The sequence below is a fragment of the Mobula hypostoma genome, chromosome 30, assembly GCF_963921235.1.
Source record: "Mobula hypostoma chromosome 30, sMobHyp1.1, whole genome shotgun sequence".
In the NCBI taxonomy this organism is placed as follows: Eukaryota; Metazoa; Chordata; class Chondrichthyes; order Myliobatiformes; family Myliobatidae; genus Mobula; species Mobula hypostoma.
Window position 1 is genome coordinate 11760032 of NC_086126.1, and position 19853 is coordinate 11779884.

Genomic DNA, 19853 nt, shown 5'->3' on the forward strand with positions numbered 1-19853 from the left:
AGAGCGCTCACTGCCCCTCCCAGAGTGTGGCGTCCCCTCCTCAATGCCCCTCCCACAGCGTGGTTCTTTCTACTCACTGCCCCTCCATAGTATGGTGTTCCCTCCTCATCGCCCCTCCGACAGCGCAGCGCTCCCTCCTTACAGGAGCCCTGTACAGGGCCCAGGTGAGACCACACCTGGAGTATTGTGTACACTTTTGGTCTCCAAATTTGAGGAAGGACATTCTTGCTATTGAGGGAGTGCAGCGTAGGTTCACGGGGTTAATTCCCGGGATGGCGGGACTGTCATATGTTGAAAGATTGGAGCGACTGGGCTTGTATACACTGGAATTTAGAAGGATGAAGAGGGGATCTGATTGAAACATAGATTATTAAGGGATTGGACACGCTAGAGGCAGGAAACATGTTCCCGATGTTGGGGGAGTCCAGAACCAGAGGCCACAGTTTAAGAATAAGGGGTAGACAATTTAGAACGGAGTTGAGGAAAAACTTTTTCACACAGAGGGTCATGGTTCTGTGGAATGCTCTGCCTCAGAAGGCAGTGGAGGCCAATTCTCTGGATTCTTTCAAGGAAGAGTTAGATAGAGCTCTTAAAGATAGTGGAGTCAAGGGATATGGGGAGAAGGTAGGAAAAGGGTACTGATTGTGGATGATCAGCCATGATCACAGTGAATGGTGGTGCTGGCTTGAGGGGCTGAATGGCCTACTCCTGCACCTATTGTCTATTATCTATTACTGCTCCTCCCACGTTGTCCACAGATTCACCACTCTCTGGGAAAAGCAGTTTCTCCTCATCTCTGTCCTAAACCTACTCCCCCGAATCTTGAGGCTTATGTCCCCTAGTTCTAGTCTCACCTACCAGCGGAAACAACTTCCCTGCCCCTTTCATAATTTCATATGTTTCTATAAGATCTCCTCTCACCTTTCTGAATGGTGCAGGCGACCTCGATTTCAATGTTTCAGAGAAGTTTGGACAGGTACGTGGGTATGGAGGGGCTATGGTGGAGGTCAATGGGACGAGGCAGAGGAACAGCTCAGGACAGACTAGATGGGCCAAAGGGCCTGTTTCTGTGCTGTAGTGCTCTGTGAGTCCATTGGTTGTAAAGAGAAAGTGAGAAAGTGAGTCTACAGGTTGCGGAATCAGTTCAGAGTTGAGGTGAGTGAAGTTACCCACGCTGGTTCAGGAGCCTGATGGTTGAGGGGTAATAACTGTTCATGAACCTGGTGGCGTGAGTCCTGAGGCTCCTGTACCTCCTCCCTGATGGTTGAGGGGTGATAACTGTTCCTGAACCTGGTGGTGTGGGACCTGAGGCTCCTGTACCTCCCTCCCCGATGGTAACAGTGAGAAGAGAGCATGGCCCGGATGGTGGAGGGTCATTGGCGGTGGACGCTTCTTTCTTGGTGCACCCCTCCACGGAGCCGTGCTCAATGGTGGGGAGGGCTTTGCCCGTGACGGGCTGGGCTAGCCTGTGTCCCACCACTTTCCGTTCCTGGGCGCACCAGGCAGAACACCGCGCACCTGTAGAAGTTTGTCAAAAGTTTTTGGCGACGTTGCCACAGCAACGCAAACTTCCAAGAAAGTCGAGGCGCTGCCGTGACCCCTGCGTGACGTCAAGTTCACCCTCCGTGAATTCATTCCCTCTGCCATTTTGTTCTTGCCGAGATTCCCCTCCGCCCCTCTCACAGTGCGGTGTCCTCCCCCCCCCCCCCCAACACTGGCTCCCCGCCTCCCCTCCCACCGCGTGGCTGTCCCTCCGCACCTCCTCAGCGCGGTGCTCACACCTTACCTCCTCGCAATCGAACCCACCTCCGCCGGCAGCTCGTTCCGCGCTCCCGCCACCCTCTGATGAAGGAGTTTCCCCGTAAACACTTCACCTTTCACCCTTAACCCACGACCCCTGGCCTGTCTTCATTTACCCTATCTATACCCCTCATAATTTTGTACACCTCTATCAAATCTCCCCTCATTCTTCTACGTTCCGAGGAATAAAGACCGAACCTATTCAATCTTTCCTCGTAACTCAGCTCCTCACACCACGACCTTGTCTCAATGCGTACCTCAATGACCCGGAGAGCTGTGCTGGCTGGGGTCGGGGCTTTATGGTTCGGCTCTTGGGAGGGTCACCCGTGCCAAACAGGTCAAAGGGTAGAGGTCAGACTGAGAGTGGCCCACCGGTCCTCCAGGTTCGGGGGCCAACAACCCTGACTGGTCAGACAAAACTGTTACAGAAACAGCAAGGAAGAATCCTTCTCCATCCGAGTGTGACAGTATTCCTGAGTCTCCACCCGGGACTTGCGTGACGGTCAGTCGTGAAAACCGAGAGGAAGCTACTGACACGACGAAGGAAACCCTGATCACCACCATAGGTGGAGGACCTCCATCGCCAGCGGCGTAACGGGCTGTAAGCAAGTCACACCCCGGCCAACATCCTTGTAAACTTTCCGTGTCCCCTTTCAATCCTATCGATATCTTTCCTGCCGGTAGGCAATGTGAACTGCCCACGATACTCCAAATTTGGCCTCACCGACGCCTTATACAACGCCAGCAATTAGTTCAAACGACTCAAAAGTTTCACTATGTTAACTTATACAACTTCCAAACCCCACACCTGTATTTAGATCTCGTTTCCTTGTTCTTCAAACTTTTCCATCTGCTTCTATCACGCCTGTTGTTGTCTCCTGCTTTCTGGTTGAAGATCCTGGTCGGGCGGTCTTTCATTGATTCTGTTACGGTTGTTGTCCACCTGCTAGTCTGCTGGGGTCATCTACCGGACCTGGTGCTACCGGTGGGCGCGGCCTCCCGTACATCGGTGAGACCGGGCGCGGACTGGGAGACCGCTTCGCCCGAGCACCTTCCCTCCGTCCGCCACCAAGAGCGGGATCTCCCGGTGGCTGCCCGCTTCAACTCAATGTTGGAAACCCAAAGCGACGCACACACAACGCTGGAGGAAATCAGCGGGCCAGGCAGCGCCCATGGTGAAGGGTCACCGCCCGAAACGTCATCTGTTTTCTCTCCTCCATAGAGGCTGCCTGGCCCGTTGAGTTCTTCCAGCATTTCATGTACATCACCTTATATACTGTCTGGGTAGCCTCCAACGTGAAGGCATGAGCATCGATTTCTCGAACTTCTGGTAATTATCTCCATTTCCCCACCCCCCGGACACACTCCACCCCTTCACCGTTCCCCATTTCCCTTTCCCTCTCTCACCTCATCTCCCTACCTGCCCAGCACCTCCCTCTGATGCCTCTCCCCACGTCTCAACCTCTCCCTCATTGTTGCAAAAACAACGGAGCTGGTTGTGGATTACAGGAGGAACGGCGACTTACGTGTATAGGCCATACGGTATAGCAGCAAATTAGGCCATTCGGCCCATCAGGCCTGCTCCGCCATTTCATCAGGGCTGATCCATTTTCCCTCTCAGCCCCCAGTATCCTGCCTTCTCCCCGTATCCCTTCCTGCCCTGACCAATCAAGAATCTATCAACCTCTGCCTTAAATATACACAAAGACTTGGCCTCCACAGCTGCCCGTGGCAAAGAATTCCACAGACTCACCACTCTCTGGCTAAAGAAATTCCTCCTCATCTCCATTCTAAAAGGATGCCCCTCTATTCTGAGGCTGTGCCCTCTGGTCTTAGACTCCTGCACCATAGGAAACATCCTCTCCATGTCCACTCTATCAAGGCCTATCGAGGTCACCCATCATTCTTCTGAATCCCAGTGAGTACCAGCCCAGAGGCATCAAACTCTCTTCATATGACATGCCATTCAATCCCGGAATCATTTTCGTGAACCTCCTCTGAATCCGCTCCAGTGTCAGCTCACCCTTTCTGAGATAAGGGGCCAAAATTGTGATCGGGCAAGGCAGGGAGAGTTTTTCTTCCTTCTCCCGTCCGCGTGAGATGTGGGACATCTGAGAAACTTTGAACTTTACTGCGCTCATGGACTGTCCTTCATCAAGTTATGGTATTGTTGCACTGTTTGTAACTATGTGTGCTTTTGTCAGTTTTTTCAGTCTTGGTCTGTCCTGTGTTTTGTGATATCACACCGGAGGAAATAATGTATCATTTCTTAATGCATGCATTACTAAAAGACAATAAAAGAGGACTGCGTGTCTTCATAATCTAAAAACTGCTCACAACACTCCAAGTGAGGCCTCACCAGTGCTTCATAAAGCCTCAGCGTTACAGCCTTGCTTCTATATTCTATTCCTCTCGAAATGAACGCTGACTTTGGGTTTGCCTTCCTCACCACAGACTCAACCTGCAAATCAACCTTTGGAAAATTATATATTTATAACTACTGTGTTCTTTATTTCATTGTGGGTCTTTTTTGTGCTGTATCGGATCCGGAATAACCATTACTTATTTCTCCTTTACACTCGTGTACGGGAAATGACATTAAACGATCTTGAATCTTGAATGAGCTGCTCACCCCCCTCCCACACCTGCCCCCACGATACGGAGAGACACCGCCAAGCAGACACCGACATTTGATGACGATTAATTTATTTTAATGAGATTATGATTAATAATGATCGGCAGATTACAGATATGGAAATGAAATTATGATCAGTAGGTGCCGCGTCCCACCGCACTCGGTGGCGCTCGCTCGCCTCCTAGAGGCCGACGTTGCGTTCGCCTTTCCGCTAACCTCCCAACGCGCCGTCTCCGTCCGTGGATCCACACTTCGCGTTACAACGCCGAAACACGTCCATCCCCGTCCTGTTTCCAACGGAGAAAGAGAGAGGTGATTAGAGACACGAGTCAGTTGGAACTGGGAACATCCAGATCCGCCTTTCACAGTGTGATCCAGGCTGGAAAATCCCCGCTTCACTTCCCCCGGTCACTTTAGGTAATTGTCACATCGGAGTTCTGGTAACGTCAGCGTTTCCACCCGGTAATCACGAAACAGGGAGTCGTGAGGCAGGCAGAAGCGGTTAGAGTGAAACTCCCTCTTTACCGTCCCATCACACACTCCCGGGGTCAGACACAGAGTGAAGCTCCCTCCACACCGTCCCATCACACACACTGCCGGGGTCAGACACAGAGTGAAGCTCCCTCCACACCGTCCCATCACACACTCCCGGGGTCAGACACAGAGTGAAGCTCCCTCCACACCGTCCCATCACACACACTGCCGGGGTCAGACACAGACTGAAGCTCCCTCCACACCGTCCCATCACACACTCCCGGGGTCAGACACAGAGTGAAACTCCCTCCACACCGTCCCATCACACACTCCCGGGGTCAGACACAGAGTGAATCTCCCTCCACACCGTCCCATCACACACTCCCGGGGTCAGACGCAGAGTGAAGCTCCCTCCACACCGTCCCATCACACACTCCCGGGGTCAGACGCAGAGTGAAGCTCCCTCCACACCGTCCCATCACACACTCCCGGGGTCAGACACAGAGTGAAGCTCCCTCCACACCGTCCCATCACACACTCCCGGGGTCAGACACAGAGTGAAGCTCCCTCCACACCGTCCCATCACACACTCCCGGGGCCAGACACAGAGTGAAGCTCCCTCCACACCGTCCCATCACACACTCCCGGGGCCAGACACAGAGTGAAGCTCCCTCTACACCGTCCCATCACACACTCCCGGGGCAAGGGCAGTTGCGGCTACGGACATCACCTCTAAGTCCCAGCAGTAACCTGGACAGTCGCGGTGGACAGGGGACAATGCCCGTTGCTCCTGGAATTCTGGATCCTCACGGCTCTCTCCCGGTGCGGAGAATTTCTCTCAGCCGTTTGCACCCGAGTTGAATCCTTGCTGAGCCGCCGCATTTAAGAAGTGGCACCACCCCCCCCCCCCACCCCCACCATTTCTGCGGCGCCTTCAACCAGCCGAGGTTGTCCTGGGCCCCGCTGTCACCACTGTAGAAATTTCATTTTGTTACCGCCCCACCCCTCTTCCCCTATCATTGCCCCTCCGTCTTCACTCTCCCTCCCCCGTTGCAGCGCTCCCTCACTGCCAGCAGCCTAGAGCTTGAGCTCAGATCTCAGCGGAGTGGGACTGGACCGCGCGACTGTGAAGAGACTGGCGCTCAGAGACACGGTCCCCTGGATCTGTCCGTCCACACAAGAGATTCTTCACTCACCGGGTCGCCCCCCAGTTGTCGTCGGGGGTGGATTTTCTTCGGAGCAACCACATGGTGTGTAAAATTCGGCAAGACTTTATGTCGAACATCTGTCCAGTCCACACCGTGACACTCCCCCGGACCGACGCTGGGCACAGAGAGGATTTCAAATTAATGTCGGAACTGTGACTCTAACAGCTCAGGAGCGGTTCTCCTCACCGCCCCTCCCACTGCGCGGCTCTCCCTCCTCAGCCCCCTCAAAGTCTGGCGCTCTCTCTTCACCGCCTCTCCCACCGTGCGGCGCTCCCTCCTCGGCGCCCTTCCCACAGCGTGGCGCTGCCTCCTCACCTCCCACCTCCCACGGCGCGGCGCTCCCTCCTCACTCCCTCCAAGTTTGGCGCTCCCTCCTCACCGCCTCTCCCACGGCGCGGCAGTCAACCCACGCCGCCCATCCCACTCTGCGGCGCTCCCTCAGTCCTGCCCATCAACAGGGGGGAAGCTCGCCGGAGCGAGGGAGCCACAGAGACCGGGAGCTCGGGCAGGGTACGGACGGAATTACGGGTGGCAAACGTCAGGAGCTACCTGTGGTCCACTTTACCACAAACCCGAAGGTCGGCTTGTCGAAATTCAGCTGGTACCCGATCAGATCCCCTTCAGCCTGCTCCCCAGTGCTGGACACCTTTGACTTGTAGGTGCCTCGCAGGGTCCCGTCCTGATCCACCTTGATATCCACCGTCGACCCAAGCTGGTTGGTCCAGCAACCGGCCAGATTCTGGGCCTGAAACCAAGCATCGAATGTCACCCGCCCGTCGCCAGCATCTCCGCAGCGCCGGCCCCCTCCCCCTCAGGAAGCCTCGTAGGTTGGACGGCGGGCTAACCTTAAGGTCGCAACCGATCGCCTATGTTCCCGGGGTTGGGGGTGAACTTTAACGATGGCTGGTACTCTCTAACCCCGGGGGTCACCGGGCAGTGACGGGGAGCAGGAACCCAAGCTTGTTACCCTTCTCTCTCTCCAACCCCGGGGTCACTGGGCAGTGACAGGGAGCAGGACCTCTAGCTCGTTACCCCTCTCTCTCTGACCCAGGGATGACCGGTTTAGCGACGGGGAGCAGGAACGCTGACTGATTCGCCCTCACTTTCTAACGCAGTCGATTCCTGCAGAGATCCCTCCGCCCGTGCACCGACTTACCGGCCTGGTGCGAGTGGCAGCGACCGCGGCCAGCGCCAGCAGGAGCGCCAGGCAGAGCAGTGGGTCCTGCATGGCGTGTCAGCTCCGGTCTGAGGCGGGTGCTGACTGGCCAGGGCGCATTTTAAGAGCCAGGGGTCATGTTGCAACTTGGTGATGAAACCGCCTGGCGGTCAGGCCAGCTGGGGAAGTTGGAAGAATCGTAAACAAGCCGGGAGAATGTCTTAACGTGAACGCTGATCGGAACACGGCTTGCTTCCCGAAACCGAGCGGCGGGGGCGCCCAGAGTGTGAGGGCAAAAGTGAGGTGCTGAGTCAGTGGGGGTGGAGGTCGGAAACGGGAAGAAAGCAATCTCTCTCTCGGGGCTATTGCTCAATGGGGATCACAACGGGAGGCAGATTTTGGAAAGGTGCAGAACATTTCATAAGTTCAGACCCAGAGCCATCAAACATTCCTCGTATGATAACCCTTTCATTCCTGGAATAATCCTCGTGAATCTCCCGTGGACCCTCCCCACCGCCAGCACATCTTTTCTAAGACGAGGAGCCCCAAAACTGTTCGCAATACTCAAGGTGAGGCCTCACCAGTGCCTTATAAAGCCTCAGCATCACATCCCTGCTCTTGTAGTCTAGACCTCTTGAAATGAATTCTAACATGGTATTTGCCTTCCATTGAAACGTAGAAAACCTACAGCACAATACAGGCCCTTCGGTCCACAACGTTGTGCCGAACATGTCCCTATCTTAGAAATTACTAGGCTTACATATAGCCCTCTATTTTCCTAAGCTCCATGTACCTATCCAAAAGTCTCTTAAAAGACCCTATCGTATCCGCCTCCACCACCGTTACCGGCAGCCCATTCCACGCACTCATCACTCTCTGCGTAAAAAAAAACACACCCCTGACACCTCCTCTGTACCTACTCCCCAGCACCTTAAATCTGTGACAACCATTTCAGCCCTGGGAAAAAGCCTCTGACTATGCACACGATCAATGCCTCTCATCATCTTATACACCTCTATCAGGTCACCTCTCCTCCTCACCACCGACTCTACCTGCAAGTTAACCTTCAGGGTGTTCTGCACAAGGACTCCCAAGTCCCCCTGCATCTCAGATTTTTGGATTTTCTCCCCGTTTAGAAAAGAGTCCGCACATTTATTTCTAATACCAAAGTGCATGACCATGCATTTTCCAACATTTGCCACTTTCTTGCCCATTCTCCTAATCTGTCTAAATCCTTCTGCATCCTACCTGTTTCCTCAACACTACCTGCCCCTTCTTCGTATCATCTGCAAACTTGGCAACAAAGCCACCTATTCCATTATCTAAAACAGCACATTTAAGTATGTGCACAGAACTATACCTACTTTGATGAAGCCATGTATAGTTAGAGGTATTTTTGCCTAATAACTTCACAGTTCTCTCTCCACCACTCCCACCCCAATTAAATTGTTTCCCATACCATATGCTCCTATCCCAGTCCAAGGCCAGGGAGTCTCCTAAAATGTTCTCCCACTCAGATATCTAACACCTAACCTAACCTGCACCCCATCAGTATTGTGTGCAGTTTTGGTCCCCTAATCTGAGGAAAGACATCCTTGTCATAGAGGGAGTACAAAGAAGGTTCACCAGATTGATTCCTGGGATGGCAGGACTTTCATATGATGAAAGACTGGATCGACTAGGCTTATATTCATTGGAATTTAGAAGATTGAGGGGGAATCTTATTGAAACGTATAAAATCCTAAAGGGATTGGACAGGCTAGATGCAGGAAGATTGTTCCCGATGTTGGGGAAGTCCAGAACGAGGGGTCACAGTTTGAGGATAAAGGGGAAGCCTTTTAGGACTGAGATGAGGAAAAACTTCTTCACACAGAGAGTGGTGAATCTGTGGAACTCTCTGCCACAGGAAACAGTTGAGGCCAGTTCATTGGCTATATTTAAGAGGGAGTTAGATATGGCCCTTGTGGCTACGGGGATCAGGGGTATGGAGAGAAGGCAGGTACAGGGTTCTGAGTTGGATGATCAGCCATGATCATACTGAATGGCGGTGCAGGCTCGAAGGGCCGAATGGCCTACTCCTGCACCTATTTTCTATGTTTCTATATTTCACCACCCCACCAGGGAATAGGGTTCCTCCTGCCACCCCGCCAGCCTCCGCGTGTTACACCTGCCCCTGGACCTCCTCCCTCGCAACCATTCTGTCCTTCCAGGTGAGGCGACACTTCACCTGTGAGTCTGTTGGGGTCGCCTGCGCAATGGGGTCCGTGTTTCACAGCCACACAGCAGGGGAGTCAGGAAAGCTGCCCTGGGTCTTCAGCCGGATGCCAGGTTCTCCCCACACGCGTGTCCATGGCCCGCCCAAAGGTGCCCAGCTCTTGCAAGTCTGCTTCAGACCTCTCGATCTAGACTGCGGGAGGAGGTGAGGCAGGTGAGGGCGTCAACGCTGTTGAGCTGTGTGCCTTCAGTCTCCGGCAGGGTTGGTATGGGGTGCGGGCTGGAGTGCATCTGTCCCCTGCAGGCTGATGTGGCGGTCAGGCCGAGTTTTCCTGCGGCCGCAGCGAGCTCCTGCAGGCCCCCTTCGCTTGCGCGCTGCAAGAGGCGCATTCAACCTGCAAAGGGGAGGTCACGGACTGTTGCCTCCAGCACTTTGATCTTTTATTTTATATAGCAAAATTCTTTATTACAAATGTCGGTGCTATACAATATTTACAAAACCAGTGACTAACATATTTACTACACTACAAACAGACAATACATATTAAACCAATATATTGCCATCCTCATCAATGATGGCATTTACACCCCGGGGAGCCCAACGGTCCCGGAACACCTCTACGGTCGCCGTGGACTGTGCGTATTCCTTTTCAATGTTCACCCGGGCACGAACATACCGCCTAAACATAGCCAGGCAGTCCGCCCGGGGAGAACCTCCTGCCACCCTTTTCCAGGAGCCACGGATGGCAATTTTTGCCAGCCCCAGGAGCAAGTTGACAAGGACATCCTCATCCCTCTGTGCCCCCCTCCTTACTGGATGACCGTATATAAATAGGGTGGGGCTAAAATGCAACCAGAAGGCGAGAAACAGCCCACGCAAATACGCGAAAAGGGGCTGCAGCCTCGGGCACTCCACGCACATATGGTACACGGTCTCCTCCAGCCCGCAGAAGTGACACGCGGCTGGGAGATCCAAGCACTTTGATCTTGGCCTTGAGGCGTCGCAGATCAAAAAAGCGTCCATCAGCCCTGCAGTGTATTGTTGTTCCCGCAGCAAGAGCGTGGGACAGCAACGAACAGCACCGCGGCTGAACGCGTTGGTGTGAGGACACAGCCCTGCTGGGTACCATGAAGAGGTCAGACGTTCGATGACCCTGGTCATCATGCCATGGTGGGATAACCTGACCATACTGACCAGCCTTTTTGGGGGGGGGGGGGTGCGGCCTAACTTGGTAAGGGCCTGTGCGACTGACGGTATCAAATGCCTTCGTGAGGTCCGCAAAGAGGATGCGGAGATTCCGGTTCTGTTCCCGGCACCTCTCCCGGATCTGCCTGGCAGCAAAGATCCTGGCCACGGTCCCTCTGTTAGATCTGAAGCCACACTGGCTCTCTGAGACAACGCCAACAAGGAGGTCAGAGGTAAACCTGTTCAGTATGATACGGCCCATGATCTTCCCGGTTATGCCCAGGAGAGATGTGCCTCTGTGGTTGTCACAGAATGACCCGTCCCCCTTGTTCTTGTACAGACGCATCCCTAAAATCCTGTGGTACACAGGCTTTCTCCCAGAACTGCTGCAGGAGCTCGGTCAGCCTCTGAAGAAGGGGTTCGCCACCCTCCTTGAAGACGTGTGGTGGGATCCCACCCGGGCCAGGGGCCCTACCTGGCTGCCGCCGGTTGACTTGCCTTCCTAGCTTCTACCAGTGTGGGGGGACCATCAAGGGCCTCTGAGCCTGGGCACTGGGGCATATCTGCTATGGCCCGGTCGTCTGTCTGGGATGGGCAGTTCAGCAGCTGGTTGAAATGGTCTGCCCGGCGTTGGACAATGTCGCCTTTGTCAGTGAGGAGCGCTCCATCCAAGACTGGTGCCTTCAGACCCAGTGGCCACACATTTTAATTCCACGTCCCATTCCCATTCTGATATGTCCATCCACGGCCTCCTCTACTGTCAAGATGAAGCCACACTCAGGTTGGAGGAACAGCACCTTATATTCCGTCTGAATAGCCTCTAACCTGATGGCATGAACTTCGACTTCTCTAACTTCCGCTAATGCCCCACCTCCCCCTCGTACCCCATACGTTATTTATTTATATACACACATTCTTTCTCTCTCTCTCCTTTTTCTCCCTCTGTCCCTCTGACTATATCCCTTGCCCATCTTCTGGTCCCCCCCCCCCCACTTACTTTCTCCCCGGACCTCCTGTCCCATGATCCTCTCATATCCCCTTTGCCAATCACCTGTCCAGCTCTTGGCTCCATCCCTCCCCCTCCCACTTTCAAATCTCTTACTCGCTCTTCTTTCAGTTAGTCCTGACGAAGAGTCTCGGCCCGAAACGTCGACTGTACCTCTTCCTAGAGATGCTGCCTGGCCTGCTGCGTTCACCAGCAACTTTGATGTGTGTTGCTTGAAAAAAAAAAGTTATTTGCGTTGCTCTGGTCAGCGTAGGGCCACCAGCCTGCCACCACCGACCTTTCACCTTCCGCAGCTCAGCTTGGACCTTACCACAGGGGTGCCGCAAGCGGTCGTGTTTAGAGGTTGAATGCTCGTCACTGAGCCAGCTTGCAAAGACCTCTTGCTTCTGCCTGAGAAGGGTGATGATCGAACCAGTCCCGATGCTTCCCCTTGGGGCGCCCGAGAACGGCACCTGCAGCGCTCTACAGGGTGTCTCTGAAGGCAGCCCGTGCTGTTCCTGGGCCTGCTTCCTCAGGCAGTTGCTCAAGGTTGTTCCTCCAGTTCGCCGATCGGCCCTTCTTTTGATGCCGGGGTCAGCGAGCCGTTGGACGTTCAGCTTCTGCTCAGCGTCAGCCCGCTGCGGCCGGTCTGAGATGTCAGCTTGCTCTCTCAGCAGCAGTCTGCACCCCTCATCGCTCTGGTGGTGGTCACGGCCCTGATGTCCCGGCACCTTGTGATCGTGCTATCAATCGGGGGCCAGTTCTTGGAGCGCGGGCCCATCCAGGTTGCCCTGCGGATGTGTTGGAAGCTGAAACAGGGTGTCGGTGAGTGACGGCCCATTTTCTGCGCAGAAGGTGCCCATTCGAACTCTCTTTTCCAATGGCTTGCTTGCCAATGACTTCCGGCCAAGACTGGTGGCTACTGCCAACTCGGGCATTAAAGTCGTCAAAAAATGCGGGATCTTCTCGTCTTTAGGGACAGAGCGCAGTAGCTCAGGTCAAGTCAAGTCACTTTTTATTGTCATTTCAACCACAACTGCTGGTACAGTACATAGTAAAAATGAGACGTTTTCCAGGACCATGGTGCTACATGAAACAATACAAAAACTACACTGAACTACGTAAAACAACACAAAAACTACACTAGACTACAGACCTACCCAGGATTGCATAAAGTGCACAAATAATAAACAAGACAGCAGGCACAGCAGAGGGCAGTAGGTTGGTGTCAGTCCAGGCTCTGGGTATTGAGGAGTCTGATGGCTTGGGGGAAGAAACTGTTACATAGTCTGGTTGTGAGAGCCCGAATGCTTCGGTGCCTTTTTCCAGATGGCAGGAGGGAGAAGAGTTTGTATGAGGGGTGCTTGGGGTCCTTCATAATGCTGTTTGCTTTACGGTTGCAGTGTGTGGTGTAAATGTCTGTAATGGCAGGAAGAGAGACCCTGATGATCTTCTCAGCTGAGACCTCACTATCCGCTGCAGGGCCTTGCGACCCGAGATGGTACAATTTCCGAACCAGGCAGTGGTGCAGCTGCTCAGGATGCTCTCGATACAACCTCTGTAGAACGTGGTGAGGATGGGGGGTGGGAGATGGACTTTTCTCAGCCTTCGCAGAAAGTAGAGACGCTGCTGGGCTTTCTTTGCTATGGAGCTGGTGTCGGGGGGCCAGGTGAGATTCTCCACCAGGTTAACACCAAGAAATTTGGTGCTCTTAACGATCTCTACGGAGGAGTCGTCGATGTTCAGCAGAGAGTGGTCCCTCCGTGTTCTCCTGAAGTCAACAACCATCTCTTTTGTTCACATTCAGAGACAGGTTGTTGGCTCTGCACCAGTCCGTTAGCGGCTGCACCTCCTCTCTGTATGCTGACTCATTGTTCTTGCTGACGAGACTCACCACGGTCGTGTCATCGGCGAACTTGATGATGTGGTTCGAGCTGTGTGTTGCAGCACAGTCATGGGTCAGCAGAGTGAACAGCAGTGGACTGAGCACACAGCCCTGGGGGGCCCCCGTGCTCAGTGTGATGGTGTTGGAGATGCTGCTTCCAATCCGGACTGACTGAGGTCTCCCAGTCAGGAAGTCTAGGATCCAGTTGCAGAGGGAGGTGTTCAGGCCCAGTAGGCTCAGCTTTCCAATCAGTTTCTGAGGAATGATTGTGTTGAATGCTGAACTGAAGTCTATGAACAGCATTCGAACGTATGTGTCTTTTTTGTCCAGGTGAGTTAAGGCCAGGTGGAGGGTGATGGCAATGGCATCGTCTGTTGAACGGTTGGGACGGTATGTGAACTGCAAGGGGTCAGTGAGGGGGGCAGCAGGGTCTTGATGTGCCTCATGACGAGCCTCTCGAAACACTTCATGATGATGGATGTGAGTGCAACGGGACGGTAGTCGTTGAGGCAGGACACTGAAGACTTCGGCATGGGGACGATGGTGGTGGCCTTGAAGCACGTAGGAACAATGGCACTGCTCAGGGAGATGTTGAAGATGTCAGTGAGAATCTCTGCTAGCTGGTCTGCACATCCTCTGAGCACTCTGCCAGGAATATTGTCTGGTCCAGCAGCCTTCCGTGGGTTGACCCTGCACAGGGTTCTGACATCGGCCACGGTAAGACACAGCACCTGGTCATTTGGAGGAGGGGTGGTCTTCCTCGCCGCCACGTCATTTTCCACCTCAAACCGAGCGTAGAAGTTGTTCAGCACATCTGGGAGGGAGGCATCACCTGCACAGTCAGGTGACGTTGTCCTGTAGTTGGTCATTCATTGTCGCTGGGTCAAAATCGTGCAATTCCCTCCCTAACAGCACCGTGGGTGTCCCTACACCTCAGGGTCTGCAGCGGTTCAAGAAGGCAGCTCATCACCCACCTTCTCAAGGGCAACTAGGGATGGGAAATAAATGCTGGCTTAGCTGACGATGCCCACATCCCATAAATGAATAAATATTTTTTTAAAAACTACGGGAAGCAAGGGCCTTTGGCGATGATCATTGTGTCCGCAGTGGCCACTGGAGCAATACCAGATGATAGGAGGCGGGCAAATGTTGGTCCTTTGTTAGAGATAGTGAAAGGGGGTAACCCTGTGGATTGTAGACCAAGGGAGTCTTACTTCAGTGGTGGGCAAGTTATTGGAGAGAACTCTTAGAGACAGAATAGGACACTCAAAGCTGCTGCACAGATTGACTCTGTGGTTAAGAAGGTGTATGGTGTGTTGGCTGTCATCAACCATGGGATTGAGTTTAGGAGCCGAGAGGTAATGTTGCAGCTATATAGGACCCTGGACAGACCCCACTTGGAGTACTGTGCTCAGTTCTGGTCAACTCACTACAGGAAGGATATGGAAACTATAGAAAGGGTGCAGAGGAGATTCACGAGGATGTTGCCTGGATTGGGGAGCATGCCTTACGAGAATAGGTTGAGTGAACTCAGCCTTTTCTCTTTGAGATGAGCGGTGACCAGAATAGAGGTGTACAAGATGATGAGAGGCATTGATCGTGTGAATAGTCAGAGGCTTTTTCCCAGGGCTGAAATGGCTAACACGAGAGGGCATAGTTTTAAGGTGCTTGGAAGTAGGTACAGAGGAGATGTCAGGGGTAAGTTTTTTTTATGCAGAGTGTGGTGGGGGCCTGGAACGGGATGCCGGCAACGGTGGTGGAAGGCCGGCTGGTGGCGCAATGGCATCAGCGCCAGACTCCGGACCGAAGGCTCCCGAGTTCGAATCCAAGTCAGGCCACCCCCCAAGCACGCTTCCCATCCGTGCCGGGTTGAGCATCGAGCTAGCCACTCGGCCTTGTAATAAAAAAAAAGGGTCGACCAGGAACGCTCATATCATGACCCGGTTAATCCGAAAGGAGACCAATCCTGACACCATGTGCCAGACAAGAATGGCTGATGGTCTGGTGCGACACTCAGAAAAAACGGTGGTGGAGGCAGATGGAATAGAGTCTCTTAAGAGACTCTTGGGTAGGTACATAGAACTTAGAGAGATAGAGGGCTGTGGGTAACCCTAGGTAATTTCTGAAGTAAGTACATGTTCGCCACAGCTTTGTGGGCCGAAGGGCCTGTATTGTACTCGAGGTTTTCTATCTTTCTAGAATTTATGGGTATTTGCAGAGCATAGTCTGATTAGGGATAGTCGAGATAACTTTATGAGGGTTAGGTCATCTCCCATGAGCCTGACTGAATTCCCTGAGGATATGACAAAGATGGAGCAGTGGATGGGGTGTCGATTGGTTCTATTAAGACCTTTGATAAGGTTCCTCATTTTAGGCTCTTTTGGGGGTCAAGAGGCACGGGATCCAGGGAAGCTTGGCTGTGTGGATTCAGAACTGGCTTGCCCAGAGAAGGCAGAGGTTGGTAGTAGATGGGAGCATCTTCTGCCTGGAGGCTGGTGGCCAGTCATATTCCACAGAGATCCGTTCTGGGACCCCTTAGAAGTATAGAACCTTTGTGATTCTGGTAGGCACTCTGTGAGCCACATGGAGAGGATATTGATGGGCTCACAGAGTGCATCACTGTTTACATCAACTTCTGTGTGGACTGCAATGTCCTGACAAGAACTGTCCTTTGTTATTCAAATAACAAGCCATGGGTAACAAAGGATGTTAAGGACATCCTGAACGCTAAAAAGAGGGCGTTTAGAGATGGAAATAGAGAGGAGCTGAGGGCAATACAGAGAGACCTGAAAGCCAGGATCAGGGAGGCTAAAGACAGGTACAGGAGGAAGCTTGAGTGGAAACTCCAGCAGAACAACATGAGAGAGGTCTGGAGTGGGATGAGGACCATCACTGGGTTCCGGCAAACTAGCAACAGAAGGCAGTGTGGACAGGGCCAACGAACTTAACCTGTTCTTTAACAGATTTGACATTATGGCCCCTGCCCATCCCCCTCATGAGTCATCTGTTGTCGGCCCCCAACCAACACATATTCCACACTCCCCTCCTACTCCTCCTCACAGTCCCCCACCCTGCTCTCATGACTATACCCCTCCCCCACACGAAACCACCACGGTGGGCTTCACAGCTGAACAGGTGAGAAGACAGCTGAAACGTCTCAACCCAAGCAAGGCTGCAGGACCGGATGGTGTCAGTACCAGGGTGCTCAAAGCCTGTGCCCCTCAGCTATGTGGAGTACTTCGCCATGTCTTCACCCTGAGCCTGAGGCTCCGGAGGGTTCCTGTACTGTGGAAGGCGTCCTGCCTCGTCCCTGTGCCGAAGACGCCGCGCCCCAGCGGCCTCAATGACTACAGACCGGTGGCATTGACCTCCCACATCATGAAGACCCTGGACAGACGTTCTGGAGCTGCTCCAGCCTATGGTCAGGCCACACTTAGACCCCCTCCAGTTCACCTACCAGCCCCGACTAGGAGTTGAGGATGCTTTCCTGGTGTCATGGATTCTTGATTAACTGACTGGCAGACCACAGTACGTGTACTTGCAACACTGTGTGTCCGACAGAGTGATCAGCAGCACTGGGGATCCACAGGGGACTGTCTTGTCTCCCTTTCTCTTCACCGTTTACACCTCGGACTTCAACTACTGCACAGAGCCTTGTCATCTTCAGAAATTTTCTGATGACTCTGCCATAGTTGGATGCATCAGCAAGGGAGATGAGGCTGAGTACAGGGCTACGGTAGGAAACTTTGTCACATGGTGTGAGCAGAATTATCTGCAGCTTAATGTGAAAAAGACTAAGGAGCTGGTGGTAGACCTGAGGAGAGCTGTATATATAGCTACAATGCAGGCCCTCTGGTATTAGACATTTCTACCCAGGGATACAGATACTCCCTGTCCACTCTATCTATGCCTCTCATAATCTTATAAACCTCTATCAGATCTCCCATCAACCTCCAGCGCTCCTGAGAAGACAACCCAAGTTTGTCCAGCCTCTCAGTACAGCTCATGCTCTCTAAATTAGGCAACATCCTGGCGAACCTCTTCTGCACCCTCTCCAAAGCCTCAACATCCTTCCTAAAGTGAGGCAAACAGAACTGGATGCAATACTCCGGATGTGGCTTAAGTTGCAACATAACCTCCCGAATTTTGAGCTCAGTGTCTCCACTAACAAAAACAAGCATTTCATAAGCCTTCTTAAGGAAGGGTGGGTTAACAATTCTGTCGGTGACACCAAGGTTTGTGGTACCGTGGATGGCGTAGAAGGTGGTCGAGGGTCACGATGGGATTTTGATGGGATGCAGAGGTGGGCTGAGAAGTGGCAGATAGAGTTCCACCCCAAACAGTGCGAAGCGATTCACTTTGGAAAGGCCGGATTGGATGTAGATTACGGGGTTAATGGCAACATTCCAGACGGTGGAAGAACAAAGGGATCGTCAGCCCTCACTGTTGACAGGGTGGTTAAGAAGGTGTATGGCGTTGGCCTTCATTAGTTTGGGGATTAAGTTCAAGAGTCACATGGTAGTGGGGCTCATTCTCTCTCTAACCCAGGGGTGACCGGTCAGTGACGGGGAGCAGGAACCCTGACTGATTCCCCCTCTCTCTCTGACCCAGGGGTGACCGGTCAGTGACGGGGAGCAGGAACCCTGACTGATTCCCCCTCTCTCTCTGACCCAGGGGTGACCGGTCAGTGACGGGGAGCAGGAACCCTGACTGATTCCCCCGCTCTCTCTGACCCAGGGGTGACCGGTCAGCGACGGCTGATTCCCCCCCCCTCTCTCTAACCCAGGGGTGACCGGTCAGTGACGGGGAGCAGGAACCCTGACTGATTCCCCCTCTCTCTCTGACCCGGGGTGACCGGTCAGTGACGGGGAACAGGAACCCTGACTGATTCCCCCTCTCTCTCTGACCCAGGGTTGACCGGTCAGTGACGGGGAGCAGGAACCCTGACTGATTCCCCCTCTCTCTAACCCAGGGGTGACCGGTCAGTGACGGGGAGCAGGAACCCTGACTGATTCCCCCTCTCTCTCTAACCCAGGGGTGACCGGTCAGTGACGGGGAGCAGGAACCCCGACTGATTCCCCCTCTCTCTCTGACCCAGGGGTGACCGGTCAGTGACGGGGAGCAGGAACCCTGACTGATTCCCCCTCTCTCTCTAACCCAGGGGTGACCGGTCAGTGATGGGGAGCAGGGTTACCGCAGCAAGTCGAGATTTATTTCCCATACACCAGTCTTGGTGTCAACAGGAGGGACCAGCCAGAGAACCTGGCCCTGCACGGTGTCACGTCTGACCTCGGGATGGAAAATATAGCTCCTATAAAGGGGATTCTCCTTGGTCTGATTTCGAGAAACAGAGTGCATGTCGTAATCCTGGAATCATGATGCAACCACTTGAAAGGACCGGGAAAGAATAAAAACAAAACTGAGAGATGGTTGAGATGATTCACGGATCAACACAGAACTACAGGCCCTTCTGCCCAATCAATCCATGCCGGCCACGGTGCCCTCCCAGTTGGTCCCAATTTCCCGCGTTCGGCCCATATCCCTATCAAAGTAATGGCCTTCTCACATGATAGCATTGTACCTGCACCAATGGTAGCTTGTTCCATATCCTACCCACCCTCTGCGTGAGAAGAATTGCCCCTCAGGGTCTCTTTTAACTCTTTTCGCTCTCGCCCTAAATCTACGCCCTCTAGTTTTGTACTCCCTACCCTGGCGATGGGGTTGGGGCGGGGGGAGGAAGCTGTCACCGTACACTTTAAATATGCCTCTCATTGTTTAAAACATTTCAGTAAGGTCACTGCTCATTCTTCTGCATTCCAAATAAAGACCTCGCCTGGCCCTGTAACTCACTGTCTGGTTCTGGAGACTAGAAGCCATAGGAACAGAATTATGCTATTTGGCCCATCGACTCGTGTCTAACAAGCCTGATAGAGTTCTTTGAGGAGGTGACCAGGCATATAGATGAGGGTAGTGCAGTGGATGTGATCTATATGGATTTTGGTAAGGCATTTGACGAGGTTCCACACGGTAGGCTTATTCAGAAAGTCAGAAGGCATGGGATCCAGGGAAGTTTGGCCAGGTGGATTCAGAATTGGCTTGCTTGCAGAAGGCAGAGAGTCGTGGTGGAGGGAATACATTCAGATTGGAGGATTGTGACTAGTGGTGTCCCACAAGGATCAGTTCTGGGACCTCTACTTTTCGTGATTTTTATTAACGACCTGGATGTGGGGGTAGAAGGGTGGGTTGGCAAGTTCGCAGATGACACTAAGGTTGGTGGTGTTGTAGATAGTGTAGAGGATTGTCAAAGATT

At 53.2% G+C, this 19853-nt stretch overlaps 1 protein-coding gene across 1 annotated transcript; it reads right to left on the reverse strand.

Annotated features, from left to right (window-relative positions):
• Positions 1-4489: 4489 nt before the first annotated feature.
• On the reverse strand, positions 4490-7430 carry LOC134339621 (streptavidin-V2-like). Its single transcript, XM_063036298.1, has 4 exons — positions 7274-7430; positions 6667-6862; positions 6106-6232; positions 4490-4722 (listed from the first exon to the last, which is right to left on the reverse strand). The coding sequence occupies exons 1-4, from the start codon at positions 7343-7345 to the stop codon at positions 4647-4649; spliced, it is 471 nt and encodes a 156-aa protein (XP_062892368.1). The 5' UTR covers positions 7346-7430; the 3' UTR covers positions 4490-4646.
• Between the last annotated feature and the right edge of the window lie 12423 nt (positions 7431-19853).

What these genes read in the sequence shown, in the direction of transcription:
- LOC134339621 (XM_063036298.1), bottom strand. Translation starts at nt 7,345, where the DNA reads ATGCAGGACCCACTGCTCTGCCTGGCGCTCCTGCTGGCGCTGGCCGCG. An exon ending in CTGCCACTCGCACCAGGCCG is followed by an intron (nt 6,863 to 7,273) that starts GTAAGTCGGTGC and finishes GCTTGGTTTCAG; the next exon opens with GCCCAGAATCTGGCCGGTTG. An exon ending in GACAACTGGGGGGCGACCCG is followed by an intron (nt 4,723 to 6,105) that starts GTGAGTGAAGAA and finishes CGTTGGAAACAG; the next exon opens with GACGGGGATGGACGTGTTTC.